General features: G+C 41.9%; 1 protein-coding gene across 1 annotated transcript; it reads left to right on the top strand.

The window, feature by feature from the left end:
- Window positions 1-741: 741 nt before the first annotated feature.
- Window positions 742-22,953, top strand: ccdc18 (coiled-coil domain containing 18). Its single transcript, XM_083991198.1, has 24 exons — window positions 742-816; window positions 1,235-1,399; window positions 1,645-1,751; window positions 1,980-2,108; window positions 3,271-3,367; window positions 3,455-3,576; window positions 3,748-4,036; window positions 4,235-4,322; window positions 5,281-5,498; window positions 5,590-5,700; window positions 5,804-5,935; window positions 6,204-6,338; window positions 6,807-6,884; window positions 6,992-7,108; window positions 7,250-7,417; window positions 10,750-10,892; window positions 11,755-11,918; window positions 12,958-13,171; window positions 14,218-14,317; window positions 14,458-14,595; window positions 17,072-17,170; window positions 19,077-19,214; window positions 21,525-21,941; window positions 22,034-22,953. Exons 2-24 carry the CDS (start codon window positions 1,265-1,267, stop codon window positions 22,799-22,801), a joined length of 4,107 nt encoding a protein of 1,368 aa, XP_083847324.1. The 5' UTR covers window positions 742-816; window positions 1,235-1,264; the 3' UTR covers window positions 22,802-22,953.
- Window positions 22,954-24,441: the final 1,488 nt, after the last annotated feature.

Below are 24,441 nucleotides of genomic sequence, written 5' to 3'. Positions count from 1 at the left end.
GCGCCATGACGATAAATGTCATTTAATCAAGAACTGAAACGTCGTCTTCCGGTTGGCGGCAGCGTTTGCTCTAAAAAAAAAAAAACCCCGATAACGTTAAATCTTGAGCCACCTGTTGATGCGACGAGCGTCTGTTTACATTTAGCTAGCGTAGCTATGCTAGCTGGTTTTGTTAAACGCTGCTGTAGACACAGCTGTTTAAAAAGTAGAGGTAAGTGTGATGTTGGTTTCCTGTATCTTTTCTAACCAGTCACACAAAAGTGAAATGTTGTTTGAGCCACTTGAAGCCAAACTCAACCAGTCGAGGAGTGTGTGACTAGCTTGGAGGTGGACATGCACTCATCGTTAGTCCAATGTTTGAGGACGAGGAGAGTTTAATTCAAGATGTGAGGGATCTTTTGGGACTGACAGACCACAGCCTGCGAGGTGTGGGACAGACACAGAGGTTCGCTATCTGCATTATTGCCATGAGCACACAGTGTAACCCAGCTGTCCAGAGCTTCTTGTGCCACAGAATAAACCTGCAGCCAACACCTGAGAGCACTGCAAAGGGTTTGTCATGCTGCATTTGACCCCTCTCTTATCTTCTGTCCAAATCTTAATGTCCTCCTCACTAGCCCCTTGTACTCTCATGCCAATGGTCATGGTGGCAATGTTGAGCAGCAGAGTCCAGACATGATCTTACGAGGCCTGCAGATCCCTGATGCTCCTCTGTCCCAGTCGGGCTGTGTTTGTGGAGAGGAGAGGACTCCCAGTGCTGCATCTGAAAGAAGAGCCTTTGTTCGCAGTATCAGCCCACTGTCCTTCAACTCAAGGGTAAGACTGAGTGTGTCCTGCCCTAACAATCAAATTATGCACTGCACATCATCTATTATCTTGTCCCTTGTATGTGTGCATGTCTAGGGATGTGGTACTTCCAGCTCCTAAAAAGCATAGATGAATTCAAGCTATGCACACGGAAAATCACCCGTATCAATTGGCAGAATAAATACAAACTATATTTGCATTGTTGATTATATCAGTACTATAGCTATAAATTAGATGTTATTATGTCAGTCAATTTTAAAGGATATGATAAAGGAGATGGTATATGCACCAGTCTGTGGTCTCTGATCTGAAAACACAAGTTTTATGCAAGATACTTGATGAAAAATATGGCCCTGTGGAGCGTCATATCTAAAAAGTAAATAAAAACCCTTGACACTGATCCACATCTGTTATTTTCTTCTTTCAGTCGTCTTCAGTCAAAGCTAAGTCAGTAGACATGGAGTCTGTTTCTATGAGGAAGAAGTTGGGCTGTGCCGTGCGTCAGGAGAACGCCTGCCTGACCATGCAGGATGAGCAGCACATCTGTGACACTGATGCGATGCAGTATGAACTGGCCACCTCCAAATCACAGGTATGACAATCACACCGACACTGTCAGTACAGTTTTCTTAAGAGACTATATCTTGTGCTTCATTTTTGTGTTTTTCCAAGTATAGCAATAGATTGTTATTTAATTTGTTTAGGTATGACATTGGCAAAACAGATTATTCTGTCTGTTGCTTCTGCACTTGGAAGTCACATCAATGAATTTATAACAAATATTAAAAACCTAATAGAAATTATAATGGTGTCATATATGTCGTGTTTTTTTTTTAGCTCCACCTTAGAGGCCCCAGGATTGGGGTCAGAAACAATGTGGCAGTCATGAGTGAGCAGATTCGTCAGCTTCAAGCAGCACTGGAGGCTCAGGCCAAAGAACGAAAGTAACTTCATGACCTTGTTATACAGTACTTATGTAGATGTATAAGATTATGTCATGTGCTATGGAGCGCAGGCAGCTATTGTTTAATCCTGGCTATAGACAACTGTACTAATATAGGTCACTGTTTTCTCTCCTCCTACAGGGGTTTGCTTGTAGCTTCTAATAACTTGCATTGCATTACCCGCTCACTGGAAATAATATCCTAACAACCTGTCTTTGTTTGTCCCAGGGCAGCAGAGCTGAGGGCTGAGTGCAACCAGGAAGCAGCAGCTCACAATGACATTGTGGTGGCAAGTCTTACTGAAGAGCTGAGTTCACTCAGAGAAGAATTGGATAACAAGATGGCATTAGGAAAACGGTGATTTATTAAGCTGGGCTTAACTTCCTTTCATGGAACTGAAGTTCACGATATTGTTTACACTTCCCCAAAGACGGGTTATAAATATTATGATTACATGAACCTGGGGGGTATTCCATCAAAGTCGCTAAGAACATCCAGACTATGGTGTAATCTTGAAGCTTGAATTAGCGAGAACTCTAAAACTAGCCCCAACCCGTTTCATCAAACGAGATATGCTGGCTCCACTTGACGCTAATTCAAGCCTCACCTGTATTTTCGGCACTCGACTGATGTGGGCTTGGACCAGGTGAGGTCCAAGCCCACATCAGTCGAGTGCCGAAAATATCATAAAATGGCCGGACAACGGACAAAGTGAATATAGATAGTGACACCTATTAACAATTCATTTAGCCTAAGACCTAAATAAATTCACAAAATGTAGGCTATTAATTTATTTTAACAAGTGATATTTAGCTATCACTTTTATCAACTAGCCTATTTCATATGGTTCATCACATATATTTCAGAATTGACTGTATAAAATCATATTTACCAAATCCATCAATTCAAGGAGATGAAGAGATAGTGAATAGCAGTTTTAAATGCCTCCGTTTCATTTTATTATTTTTTAATTTGTTTTTAATTAATTTTATCTTTTTAATTTTTTAATAGGCTTTTTTAAAATATCATGTAATATAACATGACGGTGAGTGTGTAAAAACACCAGCAGAACTGTCTTTTGGACATTTTTTGAACATAAATGGAGTTACTTCACCTTAATCCTGCTCCAGACCAGAATTGGCCGGCAGCATAAGTCACCATGGTTACAAGGTTGGCATTCGTGTTAAACCACTTTGATGGAACCGAGTTGAGGCTCAAGTTGATGGAACGGGAAGTCGGAGCTTAGCTCGAAGTGTCCGGCTTAGCCAGAACCATGTTTCCATGGTTACCGAGGTGGAGCTAATCTTAGCCATGTTGATGGAACTGAACTCTCACTCAAATAAGCGAGACTCGGCCATTTAAGCCAGACTTCGAGCTAAGCGAGCTTGATGGAATACCCCCCTGATCTGCTGTAGTGACCGCCTGCTTTGTCCTAACTCTATAATGTATGTTTCACTTTCACAACTTGATGAAGTTCTTGTTTTACTATTTACTGTATTTTCTACACTATTCCTCACAGGGCGGAGCAACAAAGGAACCAGGCACTTGAAAATGCAGAGAAACTCAAAGAAGCTTTCAAAGATTATAAAGCCACAATTTCCATTAAACTTAAAAGGGTGACTTTAATCAATATAGATAATTTAATTATTAAAATGTTCAGGTACTTAAAAACTGCATATTGATGCCATTTTTTTGTTTTTAAGGTGATGGAAAGTGAGAGCAAACTAAAAGAGAGTCATATTGAGTGCGACAGAGAAAAGGAGGAGCTGCAGATGAAGTGCACTGTGTTGCAGAGAGAAAAGGCTGAACAGAGCCAAACCATAAGGTACACATGAGACTGCTTGTTTCATGTAACTATTTCTGTATCATTGTTTTCCTAAATATTTGCATGTGTAAAATAAATCATGCAGAGACTTCAATCATCAATCAAATTTTTTAAAGAAAATATCTCTTTGTTGAGGTTATCCTGTTTGATCCCTTTTATTCTGTCTCTCAGCCAGCTGAAGGAGGAGGCGGTGCAGGCCAAGTGTTCGGCTGCTGAGAGCTCAGACCTCCAGGTTCAGCTGGAGGAGAGCAGACGACGGGCCTCACTTCTGGAACGGCAGCTTGTGGAGCAGGGAGCGGAGTCCAGGGAGTCGGCCTCTCTGCGCAGGGAGCTGGAAAACCTGAGGAGTGTGACCCAGAGCCAGGAGCAGAGAGAGGCCCACAGCCACAGAGAGGCTCAGCAGAGCCAGGCCGAGCTGTCCAACCTGGAGGCCATTCTGGCTCTGCTGCATCTACAAGAGGTCGAGAAATATAATACCCACATTAACATTGTTTTTTGTGTTCCCATGTCACATGTTTTATCAAGTTGCCTGCAGCGTTTGACCCAGAGGATTGTTACATCATTAGTTCCTTTTTTTCTTAAAACTGAACTGCCTTGAACATGCTGCCATGTTTATCTCTTGTGTTTATTGTTGTCGCATGTTACTTTTTACCTCCAGGGTGCTGTGGGGCCACTTTGTGCCAGGCCGTGCATGCTGCCCCAAGTGGACTATTCAGGAACTGCACAGCTGCTGAAGCTAAAGCCAGGTAACACTGGTGTATGATACATGAGACACAAATTAAAGGGGAATCAACACAGTATTTTTAGTAAGTAACAACAAGTCATGTTATAGTGGGTTTAGATCTGGTGACTGAGAAGGCCACAGCCTATGATTCACATAATTTTTATGCTCATCATATTTCTCCACTCATTTCCTTAATTTTCAGGGTTTTCCTTTAATTTTTTCATTTCTTTTCTCCAATTTTTCATATATATAAATATCCTCTAATTATGTACTGTATGTCTTTTAAAGGTTCAGTGTGTAATAATTGGCGATTATTTGCAATATTTGCAAAATCTGACCATACTACCCATGAATATATTTGTATAAATGTATAATGGCTATAAAATAAAAATTAGTTTGGTTTTCGTAGCCTTATAATATTCTTTTATATATACTGTACATATAGCAAGGGTCTTGCTTTAGAGAGCGTCGCCATCTTGCGCCGCTTAAATGGAAAATCCAGCCAGCCAGAGAGCACGTTTCGCGAGTTTCGCATTCATAAATACACCAACAAAGAAGGTGGAAGGAAAGAAGGAGTAGGAAACAGCAGACATATCGTAACATTTTTTAGAAATGGTTTAGACCTTCATCTCATCGCTCCTTGCTCCTGAAATACTCCCAGTCGTCCCAGTCATGGTAAACAAGTTATTTTGTCCGACCGCTGGATATCATGGTTTTACCCCCATATTACATACTGGACCTTTAACTATTTTCTATATCTTTCAACTGATTTTTGCCTCTTTTTTTTTGGTTGATGCTTATGCATAGTTGTCTCATTGGAGTTGGCAGTAGTACATTTTGGAACTGCCTTCAAAGCTGTTATTTCCATTTCAAAGAAAGTTCAAACAATCCAGCTATTAAATGCCTTTAGATGACAGGGACATTTTTCACTTTAATAAAACGTGTAATCCTCTCTCTGCCTGCCCTTTAAATCTCTCCAGGTGAAGGTTACCAGCAGCTGTTGCGGGTGCTGCAGTCGACAGAAGCTGAGCGATCAAAACAAAACAGCGTGATCGAGCGGCTTCAGGAGCGTCTGAGGAGAACCCAGGAGGAGATCTCGTCCCTGCAGAGCTCCATGGCCCAGAGAGCCTCCCACTACCAGAGTCTCCACACAGAGCTGATGGACAAAGTCAGCCAAGCCACTGACACAGAGAAAGAGGTAGAGCTTTTGTTTTCTTTTTCCAAGCTTGAGGAATAATTATTGGTTATTACATAGCTTTTTTTATTTTTCTATTTCTGTTTCACCTCAGTTGAAGAGAAAAAGTGCTCGTGTGGCTGCACTGGAGAAGCAGTTACAGGAGAAAACTTCAGCCTACAGTCAGGCTGCATTGAAAAACACTGAGCTGGAGAATCAGATACTGGTACAACACATACACTGAACACATGTTTTTGTCAGACATGAAGAGGGTATCTGTGAATATAGCTGGGCACATACCCGGGCTGAATGTCTAAATCTAATTACAGGAGAAGACCAGCAGCCTTCAACATTGTCAGTCACTGATGACCAAAAAGCAAAGAGAGTATCAACAGTCTCTGGACAAGTGTAAAAAGTCTCAGTCTCAACGATGCCTGGAGCAACAACACAGGATAGAAATGGTGAGCCACATTTTTTCAACTCACTGTCTCCCCTTCCAACCTGACGACTTCACCACAGTGCAAATCTGCTACACCACCATGTTATTGTTCAGTTCATTTTGATTCTGTTCAACCATAATTTGCTCCATCAGCGACAAGTATGGTGTTGATTTAATCTGCATTTAAGTTACTGCAGCAACTCTGGATGTGATCCTGTTTTTAATACAGTGAAGCTTTGTCTGAAGTATTATCCCTTGCAGTAAGTGATTGTATTTTCTCTCCCCTGCAGTTGCAATTGTCTGTAGAGCAAGCTCAGTCTCGGGTGTTGGAGATGGAGCAGGAGCTGTGCTCACTTCAGAGGGAGCGAGATGAGGCTCAGAAAGCAGCTCTTGTGCTGCAGACCACAGTGGAGCAGCTGACACAAGTAAGCAACCTCACTGTGTAAAGCAGAGGAACAATTTGTTTATTTAAGACCCCAGTTGTCATTTTCTGCAACTAAATGCTCTAAATTACATTTTCATTTTGAATTTGGGAGAAATGTTGTCAGTAGTTTCTATAATAAAAGAAATGTGTTAATTTTACTCAAACACATACCTAATATAGAATATTTGTATTGTCATTTATACCAAGGTACAGATTAAATTCATATTGCAAACCCATGTGGTTAAAAGAGAAGGAATGAAGGAGGCAGTGAAGGATAAAAACACACAAAGCAAACAACAATAAAACAATAATAAAAATTCAGTATTGCACAGCCCTCTAAAGTGCAGCACAGTCCAGTGTAGGAAATAGAAGTAGTAAAACCAGAGAAACTGATCATTTTGAAGTGGTCTCTTATTTTTTCCAGAGCTTTGTATACTGTGTTATTTACATATGGGCAATTTGATTTCAGGAAAAGCAGATTGAAGTCAGGCACAAGGAAGAGTTGCTGCAGAGTTTCAAAGAGCAGGCAGCTCAGTCTGCCAGCAAGGTTTGTAGACAAACGCAAACAAAACACAAAAAACTAAATTTGCAAAAAAAACAAATTCCACAATAACCACCGGTTCGCACCATCCACGACTCCTGTCTTTACATCAGGTGCGTGAGCTACAGTCATCTCTGTCTACGTGCAGAGAAGAGCTGGCCTCATACAAGCAGCAGATAGAGGAGGTTAAGACGAACTATGAAAGTGAGCTGCAAAAGAGCAATGAGAAGGTAAAGTATTACATATAATCAGAGATGTTCTTTTAAACGTTGAGACTTTAATAATGAAATAAAAACATATATTTCCGTTCTTGTTCTCCCCCTGCACTTGTATATTTAAGCAAAGATCAACCCCTGTTCCTCCCTCCGCAGGTGTCCTCTCTGCAGGACAAGCTCCACAGCACCAATCTGATTTGTCAGAGCTCCAGTGAACAGAACCTGCAGCTGCAGCTTTCTCTCCAGCAGCAGCAGACCATGCTGACTGAGAGCACCGCCCACATCTCTGAGCTGGAGGAGAGCCAGAGTCAGCTGCAGAAACAGGTAGGGAGGGGAGAGACCTAAACACACAGTATGTAGGCTCTGCTACTAAAAGACGGTGTTTGACCCTGAGAAAAGTCACAAAAATCAACAACATCATTTGTGTATAAGAGAATATATTCCTCATCCCCATATACATGTATTAATTATAACATGATGTCATACAGAGTCAAAGATGAGTCACAGAGTTCATTTTACTGCAAGATCAGTTGTTTTCCTGCTCGTACTCTAACTACATCAGGCTGATACAGATGATACTTGTGCTCTGTGACTGCAAATGAACCGATCGAAGCTTGTTAAATACAAGAGAGTCACGCTTAAGCTACTTTTGCATCAAATCAATATTTGAAGCTCATTAAGCTTAGAGTATTTGGATCGAGCAGTATGTCAAAACAAGTAGCTAGATAGATACATGGATGGATGGATGGATGGATAAATAGATAGAACTAGGGGTGTCACGATTTCGATTTTTTATCGAAATTGATCGAAATTACGTCACGATCTCGAGCATCGAAGTCAGAGAGGATCGACGATACTACACAACACCTACAAGCACTGAGAGCCGCATGTTGCTGAGACGTTATAAGATAAAAAAAAATAAAAAAACCCCGCAAATAATAAGCCAAAAGGTGCAACTTGCCACTTTTTGTCGATGTATTATTTGCGGGGGCTTTCGGGGGATCTGTTGACGGTGGAGGATCCGGGACTGATTGACTGTAGGCCACCGCCAGTCTGATCAGGACCTGGTCCATCGCAGCTCTGCCCCGCTGTCACATGACTCTCGCGTATCAGCGCAATCTCGTTTACATTACATTAAGCCGACATCAGGAGAATAATGAGACACGACGGTAAATTAATGAAAATAAAATTATGATAATGTACAGATATAAATATATTTGTTTCAAAACCTTGGGGGCAATTTTGGCCCCAGGATCATGATTTTTGGGGGCATGTTACCTTTATATTGTAAAGAAATTATTTAAATGTGACCATTAGTGCCTATAATGTGATACATTATGGAAATTGCATCACTTATATGTATCCCATCTTTTGAAATAAGATTTACTGTACAAAACTGACTAGACTAGTCTGAAAATAGCATAGGCGTCTGTGCTGTAAGAAAAAGTAAAAAAAATCGAGAATCGAATCGAATCGTGACCCTAAAATCGAAAATCAAATCGAATCGAGGATTTGGAGAATCGTGACACCCCTAGATAGAACGTCTTTTTTTTTTTTTTACAGCTGGTGAATGACACAAACAGCTTGACATACTGTATATGGAGACTTATACAAAGTTATAATGCGTAACACAAAGTAAGGTATACAGTAGGGGTGTAATAGCCTCGTAAACCAGCCTCTCGCGGAAATGCATTTCATTTCATTTCTCGGGAGACAAATAACCACGGAACTACTACTTTAGTTCGAGGACATTTATTACTAAAAGCCGGTTTGACCATAGATGATGTTCGGAAACTTGTGGATATGTTGAAAGGCAAAGAGAAGTGATTCCAGAGGTGATGTGTAATGGTGGATGGACTGTTTGTATAGAGGATGTCTGCTCACTCTCAGGTTGGAGCTCCAGGTTATTCACATTAATTGGTTTACTTTCATTAATGTTAATATTGATTAAGTTAGTTAAAACTTTAGTAAAGGATTTTTCCTGGTTAGTATTTCAACCTTGTTTTGGAGAGCTGCTTTTTCCTCTGTATCCATGGCATCAGTTATTCTCTCTGTCCCAGTTGAGCACTTCATCAGGAACATGGAACGTACAGCATTCATACAACATGTGATGCAGGACAGGGCCTCTCTTTGCTCTTAAATAGCCTCAGCTCTGTATTGTATGGATTCCATGAAGTGCTGGAAATGTTCTGCTCCACGTTGACACGACTGCATCGCGTTGTTTCTGCTGACCTGTCAGCTGCTAATTCCCCGATCTACCACTTCATAAAGGTTCCTACTGGATTCAGATTAAACTACACAAATATACACATTGTAACATCAGTAACATTGTATATGATAATGTACCGCTCTGTTGACTGATTTCTCGCTGGCTACTTTGTAAACAAATGCACATGACCAGGATGAGGGTTAGCAAAACAGCAGAAAAGTGACTGGACTTGCATAGTTCCCTTTTAAAGGGCATTTCCAGTTGTAATCAATGTTTACCTGAGACATCAGGTCACCTACGATCAGGTCAGAGAACACAACAGTAGAGGGACTCTCTCTCATGAGAGACTCTGAGGCGTTTGTTCTCTGACCCGGAAAGGAACAATGCGGAAGCCGCAGTACGTCCGATTTTGATTTAATTCAATTGTAAAGGGAATTATAAAATGTAAATGATGGTCAAAAGGACGATACTTGCGACCACAGAACAATTTTAAAATGACCTGATCTGAAGTAAACATAGATTACGACTGGACTGGAACTTTAATGTGTTGTTCATTCTGTGATGTCCTCATCTGACCTCTCATCATCATTTTACGGGCTGCAGTGCTGCTGCTTGCTTGATGTTTTTTGTTTTTCACACCATGTTGAGAAAAAAACTCTAGAGACTATTTTGTGTGAAAATCCCAGGAGATCAGAGGAAATATTCAAACAGCTCGTATGGCATCAACAGTCAAACCAAAGTCAACTCAAAGTCACTGAGACTACATTTTTCCCCATCCCCATGTGGTTTGTTTAGTTGTCATTTTAAATAGTTTTTGGCCTCCTTGCTGGGTTTTGCTGGAGGGTCTGGGCTCAAGAAGCTTTTTATTAGCTAAGCTCGAGCATGTTGCATAATAACAGAATAGAAATGCCTGAAGGACAGAGGACACGTATGAGTGACTTGACCTAACCCGTGTCTGAAACACACATTTGCAAAACTGCTGCTGCATCCATTCCCACACAAATCACAGACTTGTGTTAAATCTGCAGGGCTGCCTGAGGGAAACGGCTCTTTGAGCTTGTGATTTTATTTATAGTTGACCACATTTTAGCCCCTTGTTGTACGGTCTGTCCTTCACAACAAACAGGACACAATGGTCTCCATTCAGTACATAGAGTTGTGCAATGACAGCAGCATGGAGCGTTTGAACATATTGGTCTGATCTAGGTAACAGACAAGAAAAACAAATGACCCGTCCCGTAGGCATCAGGAGCATTGTTTTGTAGTAGTAGGTCAGGTCTTCTCTACAAGACCATGAGTATCTACACTAGTTTCTTTAATAGCGTCATTATTTTTTGTTTTATCCGGTAGAACTGAAACATATGAACAAAATGGACTGCCTGTTTGTTTTCATGTAAGAGGACAACAACAGAGATTGACCCTGATGATGTTGTGTGTGTGTGCACAGGTGTCCGGTCTGGAGCAGCAGCTGGAACGAGCCAGGGCTTCTCTGCAGGACGAGGTCAGGAGCAGAGAGCAGGAAGCTCAGGAGAGAGACAAGAACCTGCAGGAGATGAAACAGCAAAACACTCAACTGTCTGAGTCTGTCACGTAAGAACATCTACACACGCAACATAACACAGGAAACAAAATCAGAGCTCAGAGGTGATAAACGTGGGAAAAATGCATCACAGTGATTTCAGTCAGCTGATTTTGTGGCCTTTACCACCACAAGTGTCATTGGTGCTGGATCGTCATTGCACAAACTACTATAAACAACGACAAACATTTCTAAATGACATTGGTTTGCACTTTTTTCAGTAGAGTTTCTATTGGTGCTACTGCAGTGCGTTTTCTAACGCTTGTAGTACATCTAATAAGTACATTTCCTGATTACAATGTTGTGGCTATTTCATGCTGCTTGTATGAGGCTTTTGTTAATGACTATATCCTGGCTGCTCACTTGTCCTGCAGCAAAGAAGATAATCAAACAACTCCTCAGTCTGAGGCAGTCTTATGATTACACCACATTCCATTTGTCTGTAGGCATGAAGCCGCCCTCCCATTCTCCATCAATACGTGTATATAAATGAGCTTCCCGCTCCTTGGTAGGACTCGGAGAGAGAAGCCTGACGTGTTTGAAGTAGTTTCAGTCTGCACAGCTGCTGCTGGTTGCTGCTTAGTTATTCTAGGCTCCGTAGGAATACATGTGCTGTCAAAAGGCAACTTTGGTTTCTTTTAGCTTCTCTGATAGTTTTGGAGGCTTTTGTCACTTGTGAAGCCGTTGCAAGTCTACAATGGGAGCCGTGCTCACGTTAAGGTGGGAGTGAGCCCTGCATGTTGCACCTATCCAGCCTGACTCGATCTACGCTTTGTGTGTGTTTTTGTTTTTTGTCTGCAGCTACTGAACTTCCCATTCGTTTGGTTCCTTTGACAGCACTCCTTATAGACGGATATGATTCTCTCTTTGCAGCCACCTGACATCTGAGATGACAATGTCTCGAGGGGAGCTGGTGTCTAAAGATTCGGAGCTGCTCCGACTGAGGAGGGATGTCTGCGTCAAGGCTTCCCAGATCAGTCGAATGGAGGAGACCCTGCTACACATTAGGAATCAGCTCGACAGAAAGAGCGACTTGGGTACGAGATGATGTTCTACGTAGTGCACTAGGTTTAATCTGAAAGTTATTTTCATTTAGATTTTCAATTTCAATTTCAATTTTCAATTTCAATTTCAAAAACTTTATTATCCACAGAGTGGAAATTCCTCTTTGGTTTCACCATAGACATGTCTCACAAAACAGAACACAATGACACAGTAAAAAACATTTCAAGGATATAAAAAAAAAAAAAATATATATATATATATATATATATATATATATATATATATATATATATATATTTATATATATAAAATAGCCTACGGCAGTAACTGTACTTCACACATCACACATTCAAGTAGGCCCACATAATTTCATAAAGCACACAACAGTACGAACCTGCTGTGCAGGGAAACCCTCAGCAAAGGAAAAAACAGGAGTAAACAGGGTACCTAGCTACCGCATTCTGATCTTATTTATTGCGTTGACAGCTTCTGGGACAAAGGACTTTTTGTATAGGTTCTTCCTTGCCATCGGTAGTCTATACCGCTTCCCTGAAGGCAAAAGCTCAAACTCGCTGTACATGGGATGAGAGGAATCATTAATTATCTTCTCAGCTTTACTTCTAATTAATTCATCATAGAGACAGTTCAAATGTTTATGTGGCTTCCCTAAAATCTTAGAGGCCAGAATATGAGTTCCAAAATTTGACGGATGAACTGGGCCAGTATCAGATGGATGGAGACTGTTTTTATGAACTAATATAAATGACATGTAAAAGCCATTACTTAAAAGTAAAAGGAAACGTACAATCAGTTTCAGTGGGAGCAGAGTTGTTAGTCACCCTTTTTTGCCAGTGCATCAAATTTTGAGATCTTTGCTATAATTTGGACAATTTTGTACCAATATTTGATGGGCTGGATTAAAAAGCCCTACGGGCCGCATTTGGCCCGCAGGCTGTAGTTTGCCCATGCCTGGAATAGACCCGAAGAGAACACACTTGACAATCTTACACTTACAAATTTTCCCTTTATTGTGGTTTTATTTACTTTTCATGTCCTCCTCACCCTTTGTAGTTGTGGATCTGGAGGAGAAGCTCCATCGCTGTGAAGCAGACCAGCTCAACTGCGCCCAGCGGGTCCAGATGCTGGACGGACAGCTGCAGGTGGTGCGGGGAGAGCTGGCCGATACTCTACAGCAGCTACAGACACTCAAGGACGTTTTGCAGAGGACACAAACCATCGCGGACGAGCGACAGGCCACTGTGGAAGAACTGACTGTTCAGCTTAGGTGAGGATATGCCCTCGTGCGAAATGTTCTTCTGCACACAGGAACATGGGGGGACACGCTTGAGATGGAGAAACCGTCCACGTGCTCTCGCTCAGATGAGACACTGTGCTCTATCTGAGTCATCTGTGTCCAAACAGTGTCCATATTGTTCAGCACAAACACGCCGAGAGACACATGCACAGTCACTGAGCTTCTTGTTGTTGTTCCAGTGCCCCTCTCACTGTATGACGTCATTATAATGAACTGACAAATCTTAACAGTCAGATGATTCACTGACATATGTGTGATTTTATTAAGCAGATCCTCACCGTTCAAGATGTTATAATATAAATTTCTGTTGGTTATTTTTTTAAGTTATTTTCCTTATTATCCATGGTGGATCTTCTGTACCATGTCATGTAATTTGCTGTGACAGATTTTTTCACACATGATGTGGTGGTTTGTGATGTAATGTTTTCTTTTTAAAACTGACAACAAAGATGACAACTGTGTACATTTAAATCACATACATTGTGAAGGTCACTGTGCGAAACCTGTTGTACATAAAGCACTAAAATGGTCGCACATGACACAGATCATGAAGAATTTTCTTGTGTGAAAGAGGAAAGAGGGATTTCATGAGTCATTAGTCACACCGTCCGTTACTGTTAGATGGTGTAATTATCCCACAGCACAATGAGCACATGGTGGGTGTATTAGGGACACGCAGAGGCTTGTTTTGGGGAATGCCCAATTGAACAAAAAGGCCTTTTTAATAACAGCTATCATGATGTAGGTTGTAGTCATGAGCTGCTTTACACACTCAAAAGACACTGAGATTAGTTCAAGTCCCATCCACTCAAGGATCAGTCTGCGTGTGTTCAATAATAAAACTCTTACAGAAATTACTCAAACCATGTTCCCTGTATTTTGGCCTGCAGGAATAAGACTCAGTACTCAATGTTTTTTTTTATTACAAATATTAATCAGACACATATCGGTTGAAATCTTATACAAGTGTGTCTGTGTCTCTGTCTGCGCGCGCGCGTGTGTGTGTGGCTTCATAGTGAGACCCGGAGGGAGTTGGAGGAGAGGACTCATGAGGTCTTAGACATGGACACTGCTCTGAAGGAGAGACAGGGGGAGCTCCAACAAAGAGCACAGCTGGTACAACTCACGCATAAACATAACAACATAACATCTTATCTTATGTGTTTTGGATTTAATTGGAAGATAGCATGCCGTTGCTGTCATGTTGACTGTTTAAAATGTTCTCCACTTCTACCCGTTCGTTCTGTCGTCCTCAGCTGGGCCAGCTGGACGTGGCCATCAGAGAGCACAAGCAGGAGATGGAGAGGAAGGTGGCGTCCCTGCAGCAGAGCCTCGAAGCCCGAGAGAGGGAGCTGAGAGATGCACAGAGGGACCTCGCGGACAGAAATTCGAAGGTCAGCAACAGTCACAGAAAAGGAGGGTAGAACATGTGTTTTAAAGGGGACCTATTATGCTTTTCCAGCTTTTCAGACTTTTATATATGTTTAAAATGTTGGATAATGGTTCTAGAGGCCGTGGAAGTGTCATATCCTGCATTTGGAGGTAAACCCTGCTAGATGATTGGGATTTCTCTTGGATTTCTCTGCACACCTCAGTGCACTGACACAGTGCCATGACGTCATGGCGTGCCGCACTCCCCTACATAGTCATGCCGAGGTCTCTGCTCCAGCCGGCCCCGCCTCCTCCCATGCTGCTCTGTTGTGGCTGGTGTCACAGCGGAGAGCGGAGCGGACTACTTCCTGCTTTTTCCCTGCATGTTTTAGCGTTGTAGCGTCACTTTACTAAGTTTTATTTAGAAGTTTACGCCGACGTTTCATGTAAGTGAAGCTGTACCTGTGTGAGAAGCGACCTACCGCGGGGCGACGTTGTTCGTCGGACCGATGTAACGCTGGACCGACGGAGCACCGGAGCTCTGGAGCTGCAGCGGCTCCTCACACAGGCAGAGCCCGTCTGCAGGCCTCCTTGGCCGGGCAGACGTCCGTGCTCATCGCGGTAGAGAAAACCATCGCTAATAAACATACCCGCAGGTTTTTTAGACGTTTACCACCGTGTTTGAATGAAAAGTGAAGCTGTGAGAAGGAGGAGGAGAGGAGGAGCAGTGCTGCGGAGCTCTGTAGTCTATGTGCACAAATCACCACATTTACATCAATAAATAACTGTTTTACAATGAACTGACCAGTCTGCATATATTTTTAATTTATTTTATATATTTATTTTTGCATTTTTATATTACATGTTACATGGTTACAGTAGCCTACATGGCAAAGACTACTCTATACCATCTTTGGTTAGGGTGAGACTAGGTCATGGGCACATTTCATTACACAATGTAGACTGGTCAGATGCAGACTGGAGATCTGGCAATTTGCCTACTGCAGATTTAACTTTTGTTTGCATACTACATTTTGGCCAAATCAGTATAGGTACTAGTAGTAGACATCGTCATGGTAACGCAATCCTGAGGGAGTGGTTCATTTGCATTTAAAGGGAGGGGCCACTGAAACAGACCGTTTTGCAGAGCCCTGTTTTTGAGAGTGCTGTGATGTTTGATCTTTGGGGTATTTTGACCGAAGCACGTCACAGACATGTCTTTAAGACACCCAGGAACTATTTTAGTTTGTGCAAAAAGGAGCATAATAGGTCCCCTTTAACAAGTGTTTAAGCGTCACTAAGACTCAACTCAGTCTGAACAGATATTTAAAAAACCTTTTTTTGGACCTTTCACTGAATGTTTACAGAAGCGGTAGATGTAATAGACTGCAGCACTGTGACCTTGAGAGATTATGATACCAGTGATAAGTGTTATCTGTTACTTGTTGGTACTTTTATTGTGTGCAGCTCTAAAGTGTAGAGTCAAGAAGAACAAATTAGAGTAAACAAGATAACGGTCTATCGTGAATGTTTACTCCTGTCAGTTCATATTGCTGTAAAATTATGTTGTCAAAGCGCTCAAAAATTTTCTGCTTATACATGATAAACAACAGCTATGAAAGTTAAAAGAAAGAAATAATAGTTAGCATTTTAAGAGCAATGTATTTCATGAAATGCATTGTAAATTTAAAACTGTCTTTTAGTATTGATTATAAAAACCATCTTTTTACAACTGTCCCCACTGCCAACACTCATACCGACCACACTGTCTGGGGCCTTAATGACAAACTGTCTTGTCTTACCATTAGGAGTCCATTAGGAGTGCTCTTAGCAAAGATGTTTTTTAACCACAAAGCTGCTGAGAGCAACGACTATTGAGGAAGTGAAAGAGCTGGTGAGCGAAGAGTAAATGCAAGGTTGACTCTGCTGCTGTGTCTGAATTATGTCCACTGTGTATGACTGACAGGTGAATGAGCTAGATAATGTAAAGTTAGTTATACCGCAATCCATATGGCTCGATTGGATAAAAAATTACATACAAAATATAATATTTAACTGTAAATTTAAGTATATAAAGAATTTAATTTGATTAAATCTAAAAAGCTGTAGCACATTCTGCAGGGAATCCATCAATGGCCATTAAATCAGCGTCATACAGAGCTTAGAAAGTGTCGGGATATTAAATTTGGAACAGCAGTTATGATGTACTGTACTTTCAGCTGTATAATGTGCTGTCCGTCAGGCCCCTGGTTACTATCAGCTTCAATAACTGAGGAGCCAACAATGAGAAACCTTGATCAAACATTATCAGTTAATCCGTGATGATACAAGGCGTTTACTCATGTTTACACATCTTCTGTTTGCATTAATTTTGTGGTCTGTCTTCATAAGAACTATGGCGTTTTATAATGAGTAAAAAAACAAACATTGTGAGACCTAGAATATAGTCACAGTGTTGATCATTACACAGCATCTGTGTGTGTGTGTTTGTGTCAACAGAAACTTCAGACTGGGCTGCAAGAGCTTCAAGAAAGTCAACATCACTGTGAGGCCTTGACCAGAGAGCTGGACGCTGTCAAACTGCAGACCAAAGAGACGGTAAAGCTGACGTACAATTTATTATCATTATCATTAATATTGTTATTTAATTACACAGGTTGAAACTGGCCCTGTGATGGACTGGTGACCTGTCCACGGGGTCCCCAGCTCTCGTCCTGTGTCAACTGGGATTAGCCCCAACCTCCATGACCTTACAGCGATAAACAGTATAGCTCATTGATGGATTTTCAGTGCATCACCTGGTAACCAAAAGTTGGATTTGATGATGTTACAGTTTTTTTTTTTTTCAATGACTAACCCGCATTGGTCAATACTGAAGCTTCTTTTTCAAAACTCTTAACACAGTCTGCATCACCAACACCCATCTCAGCACAACACTTCATCTCATTCTCACCAGAAAAACTCTTTCTCACCAACAAGACACTTTATACTCAAAATATACTCATTTATTCATAACGGTGCCAACAAGTCAAGTCTCACTCAGGAAGCACTGTCAATTTGAGTACACTGAACTACAAAATACCAACAACAGAGAGCATTACACACAATGAATTTTAAAGGTCCCATATTATGCTGGTTTTCAACTATTTCACATGGTTCTAAGTTGTCCAACCATATGGTATTCCTAGTGTATTGTCCCCAAATCAATCTGCAGCTCTACATCTCAGTAATCTAAAAGTGGCTCTCCAGAGCTCTCCTGCGAACGAGCCATTTCTGTGTCTGCACCTTGAAATGCAAATAAGATGTGTAAACCACGTCCACTCCACACCTGTCACGGGGAGAGGGTGTGGTTTTCACTACAGGTACATGTGCCAGTGTTGACATTGGGACAGGGGTCTGGCATTGATTTCCGAAAAAAAAAAAAAAATTCTGAGACTGGCATCTTGTCTGAAAAAATTTAAATGTTCCTTTTTTCTTTTCTTTTTTTCTTTTTTTTTTACTGTGGCAGAAGGAGAAACATGGAGAGACTCCTACTACCATCAGAAAGTGTGAAACTGTCAAATAAGAAAAACAAGTGAAACTGAGGAGCAGCACAAACTGTGCACTGTTGTATGGACTGATGAGAATATTGAGGTGGTTTTGCGCCGGGAGAGGAGACTTCCTCGTTCAGATGTCTCTCATTCCCTGATGAGGACCGCTGCGCTGATGAGAAGCGGTATCATTCCAATATTCTCTGATCCGCGATTTCATTTTTAATGACAGGCGGCTGTTTTTCAGTCAATGATTCAAAAGGATCATCTGGTGGCCACGGTACCGACTGCTCCTCACGTAGGCCTACCGCTTCATGTCAAATGACGGACGGACGGACGGGGGGGGGGGGCGTGTGTGTGGATGGGGGGGGCGCTGTTCTGGAAAACTGTCAGCGGGCGGAGCTCACGTTTTTCCAGACTGGCCCAGGGGGAGTATAAGGAAGTACCGGGAGGTGGAGTCACCTGAGTTCAGCGCATCCTGGCGTCAAGTCTGCCAGCACTTCCAATTCGCCCGTTTGGAGACACAATCTCAAAAAAGTGTAGAAATCAATTAAGGGAGTGAACAGACTTTTTTCACCTCCAGGCGTCATAGAAAGGCCACGGGAACACATAGGACCACTACAAAACCTGTAGAAAGTGGATTTTGCATAATATGGGCTCTTTAAGTTTGAATACTTTTTTCAGATTCATCAGTATTATAGAAAAACATCCTTGCACTTCACTGGGTGCACTAAAGTATTGTATATTGTAACAAGAATGAATAAGGAACGCAGCATTTTGCTGCAAATCCATGTATTGTTCATAGTGATTTACAGTTCTTCTGAAAAATAAAGTTCACTGTAAATAAAGAAAAAAGCAGAAGCTCAAAATTCCAAAGAAGCAGCACACAAAAAAACGTTTTCACACCCTCTCCTCTGCATTTGGAGACTAACTAAATACATTTTATTATATTGTGTGTGTGTGTGTGTGTCCAGGAGGCCCGGCTGTGTGGTGTGGAGGAGGAGCTGGTGCTGAAGGAGGCCCACTGGCTGCAGGCTGAGGCCAGGCTGCAGGGCACCGTCACCTCTTTAGAGCAGGAACTGGAGCTGGAGAGGGAGCAGCACTGCAGAGAGGTACAGTAGCTCCTGAGGCATCAAACTGTCTTAACACTTTTTCAAAGCACTGTTAAGTTTGGACAAAAAATTGTATTTAATTTAATTAATTTAATAAACATGTTTGTCAACAACTTTTTTTTTTCATGACTAAGATGAGACGATCCTGTACGGAAAAGAAAGACGAAGTTTTGCGAGACCTCAAAGTAATTTTTTTCTGTTCTTCTGAGTATTTTTTTTTTCTGACTTAACAAGATTTCAGCAAGCAAGTACATTTAACAGCTGCGCTCAAGTCAGCCTCCACTTCATCATGGATCTATTAGATCCATGATATGTATCTGAATTTACAGGGAACACAGTGAAAATAAGAAAGATTTGGGCTTTTACTTTGAAAATCTACATCACCTTACAAATTATACAATTGAATCCCTTTTGGAAGGTCACCTTTATTTTGAAATCAGTCTTTTTACACGCTTAACTGTCGTATCACAAAACACTGCCGGGGATAGCTTGACTGTATTTGTAAGTGGACCTTGTACATATCATTGATATTAATTATTAAACGTTACTTGCAGGTGGGAGCTTCTCATGGGATTTTGAAATCTCGTTAAGTCAGAAAAAAATTACTCCAAAAAACACAACAAAAAAATACTCAAGAAAACAGAAAAAATATTATTCAGAAAAACTGAAAAAGAAATTTCTCTGAAAAACAGAAAAGAAAAAAAATCTCAGAAAAACAGAAAAAATAACAGTGAATGCAATACGCTTCCGTAGTAGAAATGATCATAACTCACTGAATTTTCAACCTATGGTTTGTTAGAAACTGCAGACATGTTGTTATGATACAGGGTGCTTTCATACATTAAAAATACATGCGTTCATACTATAATACTTCAATAAAGAAACAGCTATTTAGATCCTATAATCCTGTGATGGCAACAATGTCATTAAACACTAGCTGTAGCTGTATCAACATTTAATATCACTTGCACGTGCACTAAAAATCATCCTTTCTTTATACATCTTTCATCGTTGTTTCCTTTCTGTTTGTCTTTCCATGTAGTAAGGATCTTGTGGGTTTTAGATCCCTATTCATCACTTTGTCTGTGTCTGTCTACCGTAATTTCTTTTCCTTTTTTTAATTTTAAAATGTCAGCATCACCGTGAGAGTTCCTTATTTCTTCTGTCTTCTTATTGCCACATTTCTCCCACACAAAGCTGATAACTTCCTGATAGTATCTGTGATGGTTCTTAATGCTCAGTTCTTTGCAGCCTTTGAACTTTGAGCCAGCTACATTAAGTGGATTGTATGTTGTATTAATGCAGCACATGAAAAGTCAGTCAGATAAATGACAGTGGGCAAAATCCACATAGTTGAAATCTCATATATCAATCAGTCTGTTTATTTATTTATTGGATCTCCATTAGCACCAGCACATTAGCTTGGCTATTCTTCCTGGAGTCCAAACATTCAGTCAAAATTACCCACTATTTCTCCAGGTACATCAAGGATAAAGTAGAACAAAACAACTAACACAATCCCAACACACGGATACAATCACACAGTAGACGCAGACATACGTATAACACAAGACACGATACACCACCAGTACAGTACAATCAAGAATCAATAAATATACATATACAAGGGGAAGGCAACACAGTAAAACATACAAAAACCGAAATAGTAATCTCATAGGGCAGGGAAGAGAACAGGCACCTCATCATATAGCATATACCATATACCAACTACTGGAGCTTCAACATAAGAAACTGTTTGAGCAAGAATTTATACCTCTCTTTAGAATCTGTTAACACAATATAAAGTGGCAACGAATTCCACTCTAGGATGGCTCTGAACAAAACAGATTTCTTCATCACATTAGTGTTCGCTTTAGGCAAAGTAAACCTCCCTTCTATAGCATGTCTTGTCGGATAATTATGTCGACTCCACTGATGTGAAAACAAACAATACAAAAAATTTGGAGACTTGTTTACAATAATATTCCTAAGGAAGTTCAACAAAAGAGCTTCTTTGAGTGACAGTTAGCCAACCCAGTTGCTCATGAATATGTGCCACATTAGTTCTGTAGGAGCACTGTAGTACACAGCGTGCTGCTTTATTTTGTGCCACTTGTAATTTGTTTAGATCCTTCATTGAGGCACTAGACCAAATTGGAGAACAATAATCTAGCTGTGACCACTAATGTGCCACTAATCTTACATCATACTGTAATTTATTATTTAACCCTACTATGGATGGTTCAGCTGAGTATATTGTACAATCATCAGCATACATGACAGTTTTAGTTGTTCCCCCTCCGTCCTCAGCTGGAGTCCCTGCAGCAGACCCGAGGTCAGCTCCTCAAAGTCTCTGAGCAGATCTCCTCCACCATGCGCTCCTCCCAAGAGCAGCTCACCGCTAAACTCCAGCAGAGCCAGACCCAGCTTGAGGAAGCCAAAGCCCTGCGAGACCACACTAAATCGGAGCTGGATCGCTGCCGGAACGAAGCCACTCGGCTCCAAACTCAGTTGGACCAGAGCCAGAGTGAGCTCCTTCAGAGTGAAACCCAACTGGAGCAAAGCAGGCTTCTGTATGAGCAGACCAGATCCCAGAACAGTGACCTCCACGTCCAGTTGGAGCAGCTCGCTGCCCAGTTGAATCAAGCCAGAGTGGTGACCGCCCTACTGCAGGCTCAGCTGCAGGCCGAGTGCTTGGAGGCGTCCAGCGCGTCCGTCCTCATCAAGGTAGGATTTTAGGATAAAAAGGTGAAACTTAAATAGCTGGAAACTGCCTCTCAGTATTTTATCTGTGTTTTTTTGTTCTGGTCTTCCCATAGGAGTGTGAGGTGACCCGTCCCCGAGCTAGGATCTCCGTTCTGGACCGGGCCGCTGACCGCCAGAATCTTTACAACCACGCTCTCTCCCTCCCACCTCTGGACAAGTTCACTCACTCCCCAGAGCGCTCGCCTCCTTCCTCGCCCAAAAAGCTTCAACACACTCTCTCAACCCATGTCCCATCCCCAACATATGTTCACGGTCGGTCGCCGCCCCCTGCTCACGTACACCTGCAGCCCGCCTCGGCCCCTCGCCGCTCTGACAGCTGCCAAATTCACGACTGGCTGCAGAGCAGCAGCGTCAACTCCTCCCTGGACCTGCCGCCGAGCCTGAAGGCAGCGCTGACGGAGGCTCTGAGGAAGCAGCCGTGGGAGTCCTTCTCTTCCCTCTCCTCCTTCTCCTCCCCCGTCTCCCCTTTCCCGCACGAAGTGGACCACAGCTGGCAGGGCCTCAGCGCCACGGAGACCACAGCGTCCCCTGACCGCTCCTTCAACCCCCTCACGTACATGGTGGACAAACAAGATGACAGAAGCCCCAAAGTGGAGGCTACCTCGGTACACGAGGGAGGCGATGAGCGGCTGAGTGAGTCGAGGAGGGAGTCGGTGAGCACCGTGGTGGGGGAGGAGCAGGAGGTGGATATGGGCTCGCTCACAGGGATGCTGAGGTTTGTCAATCAGACTTTAGCCATGCAGGAAGACACGTCCCTTTGGAGCTCCGCTGGCCTGTCACAGACACGGGTAAAGACACCACTTACACACGTTATAATCTAAACCAGAACTGTGTCATCTGTTAAACTAAGAGGAAGATGCATTCAATCAAAAATACCTTCGAACTCTCTCTGGTTCCTTATTCTCTAATGTGGTGATGTGCTGCTTCTCTGTTTTCTTGCCTCTGCACCTCTGCATGAGCATAATATCTTCAGTAACACTTCAAATCTGTCACAAGCGCTCCTGGACTTGGACCTGGAGAAGTGATTAGATTTTAATGGTCAAAGTGACACCTTCAGCCCTGGGAGGCAACGTAACCCTTTCCTGATATTTATAAACTAAACTATTTATTTCTAATGTAACAGGTTAATCCATAATGAAAATAACTGTTTCTTTCAAAACTGTAATGAAATGATCTTGAGAGTTTGCCTGACTGTTTCCGGTGACAGTATTCACTGTGACTGGTGTAACTAATGCGTGAGAGATCCACTCATCTGCTTTATCATAATTGTGTGGATGTGGTTTAATCAAGCAAAAGCCCCAGAGCTGTCAGCACATTTTGATTCAAATCTTGCTTAACGCTCATTGGTGCACAACATGTGACATCATCATTTTCCAAACAGTAGGCCCACCCCCTCTTTAAAGGAGAGTGAAAAGGAGAGAGGAAAAAAAAAAGACCTAACATCTTTAAAGAGAAAGAACAAAAACAGTTTTACCTGAAGATGTAAAATGTTGTGTTCATGCTTCGCTGCATCACTCGCAGCATCGGTGTGACAATGATGCACGTTTCTTTTTCTGTTTTAGGGGAACATTAAAGCCACATAAATCTGCGCTGCCATGGAGATGTCAGGGAGCAGACCAGCTGTTTACAGTGTAAACAAAGTTGGTGTGCGCTGTCCAGGCTGAAATATTGTCTGCGAGGGGAAGATGAACGATCTGTCCAGTGTAGACGGCCACTACTGTTCCAGTCTGTAAATGATCCACCGCGATGATGGTTCATGTATTTTGTAGCATTTGCATTTCATGTTGTCTCTTTTCTAAACCAATATTTATATAGTTTTACACAATTTTAAATAAGCTAGGATAATAAAATGTTTTTATGTAAGTATTTTGTCTTCTCTCAGTTATGTTGTGTCTGTTCGACTCGTACTTGTTCTCCAGAGAAACACGAGGCTGAGCTTCCTGTATCATGTGTTTGGATGTTCCCATGCTGTTGGCGACTGTGGGGTCATGTTTCCAGAACAACTGGCAGCTTCCAGGCCAGAAGAGGAATATTTGGATCAGGACCGTGGAGGAGGTCACACTGAATCTAATACATACTCCAGCTGGTTAAATTGGATTTGGCGCTGGCATGTGGTTACATAACTGGAACATCAGAAATTATTGGTCTGGGGATAGTTTTAAGATGAGTTTCACTCCTTCAGGCTCTTTTTCTTCATCAGATTATGTGCTAGTGCGACTATTTGTATGAAGTATGTAGATGTAAGGGAGGAAAACGGTTTTGTTTGAATTTTTAATAACAGTGAGTACAGGATGTGCAACACCACTTATGGCTAAAACCATTTATAGCCACTTAAAGGTAAATGTCTTTTACACTGATGGATCCCTAAGGGGACCAAGAAAACAGGGTCCCAATGCTACAGCATCAGGTAGATGTTGAGGGGGGGGTCAATCAAATGTCTTGATGTCCCAATTTTTCATAA

This window comes from Trachurus trachurus, assembly GCF_905171665.1.
Source record: "Trachurus trachurus genome assembly, chromosome: 17".
NCBI classification, from domain to species: domain Eukaryota; kingdom Metazoa; phylum Chordata; class Actinopteri; order Carangiformes; family Carangidae; genus Trachurus; species Trachurus trachurus.
This window is presented reverse-complemented; position numbering and strand designations above follow the sequence as displayed.

Coding starts and splice junctions, on each gene's coding strand:
- ccdc18 (XM_083991198.1), top strand. CDS start 1,265: ATGGAGTCTGTTTCTATGAGGAAGAAGTTGGGCTGTGCCGTGCGTCAG. Junction 13,172..14,217: donor GAACTGACTGTTCAGCTTAG/GTGAGGATATGC, acceptor GTGGCTTCATAG/TGAGACCCGGAGGGAGTTGG. Junction 14,318..14,457: donor TCCAACAAAGAGCACAGCTG/GTACAACTCACG, acceptor TGTCGTCCTCAG/CTGGGCCAGCTGGACGTGGC.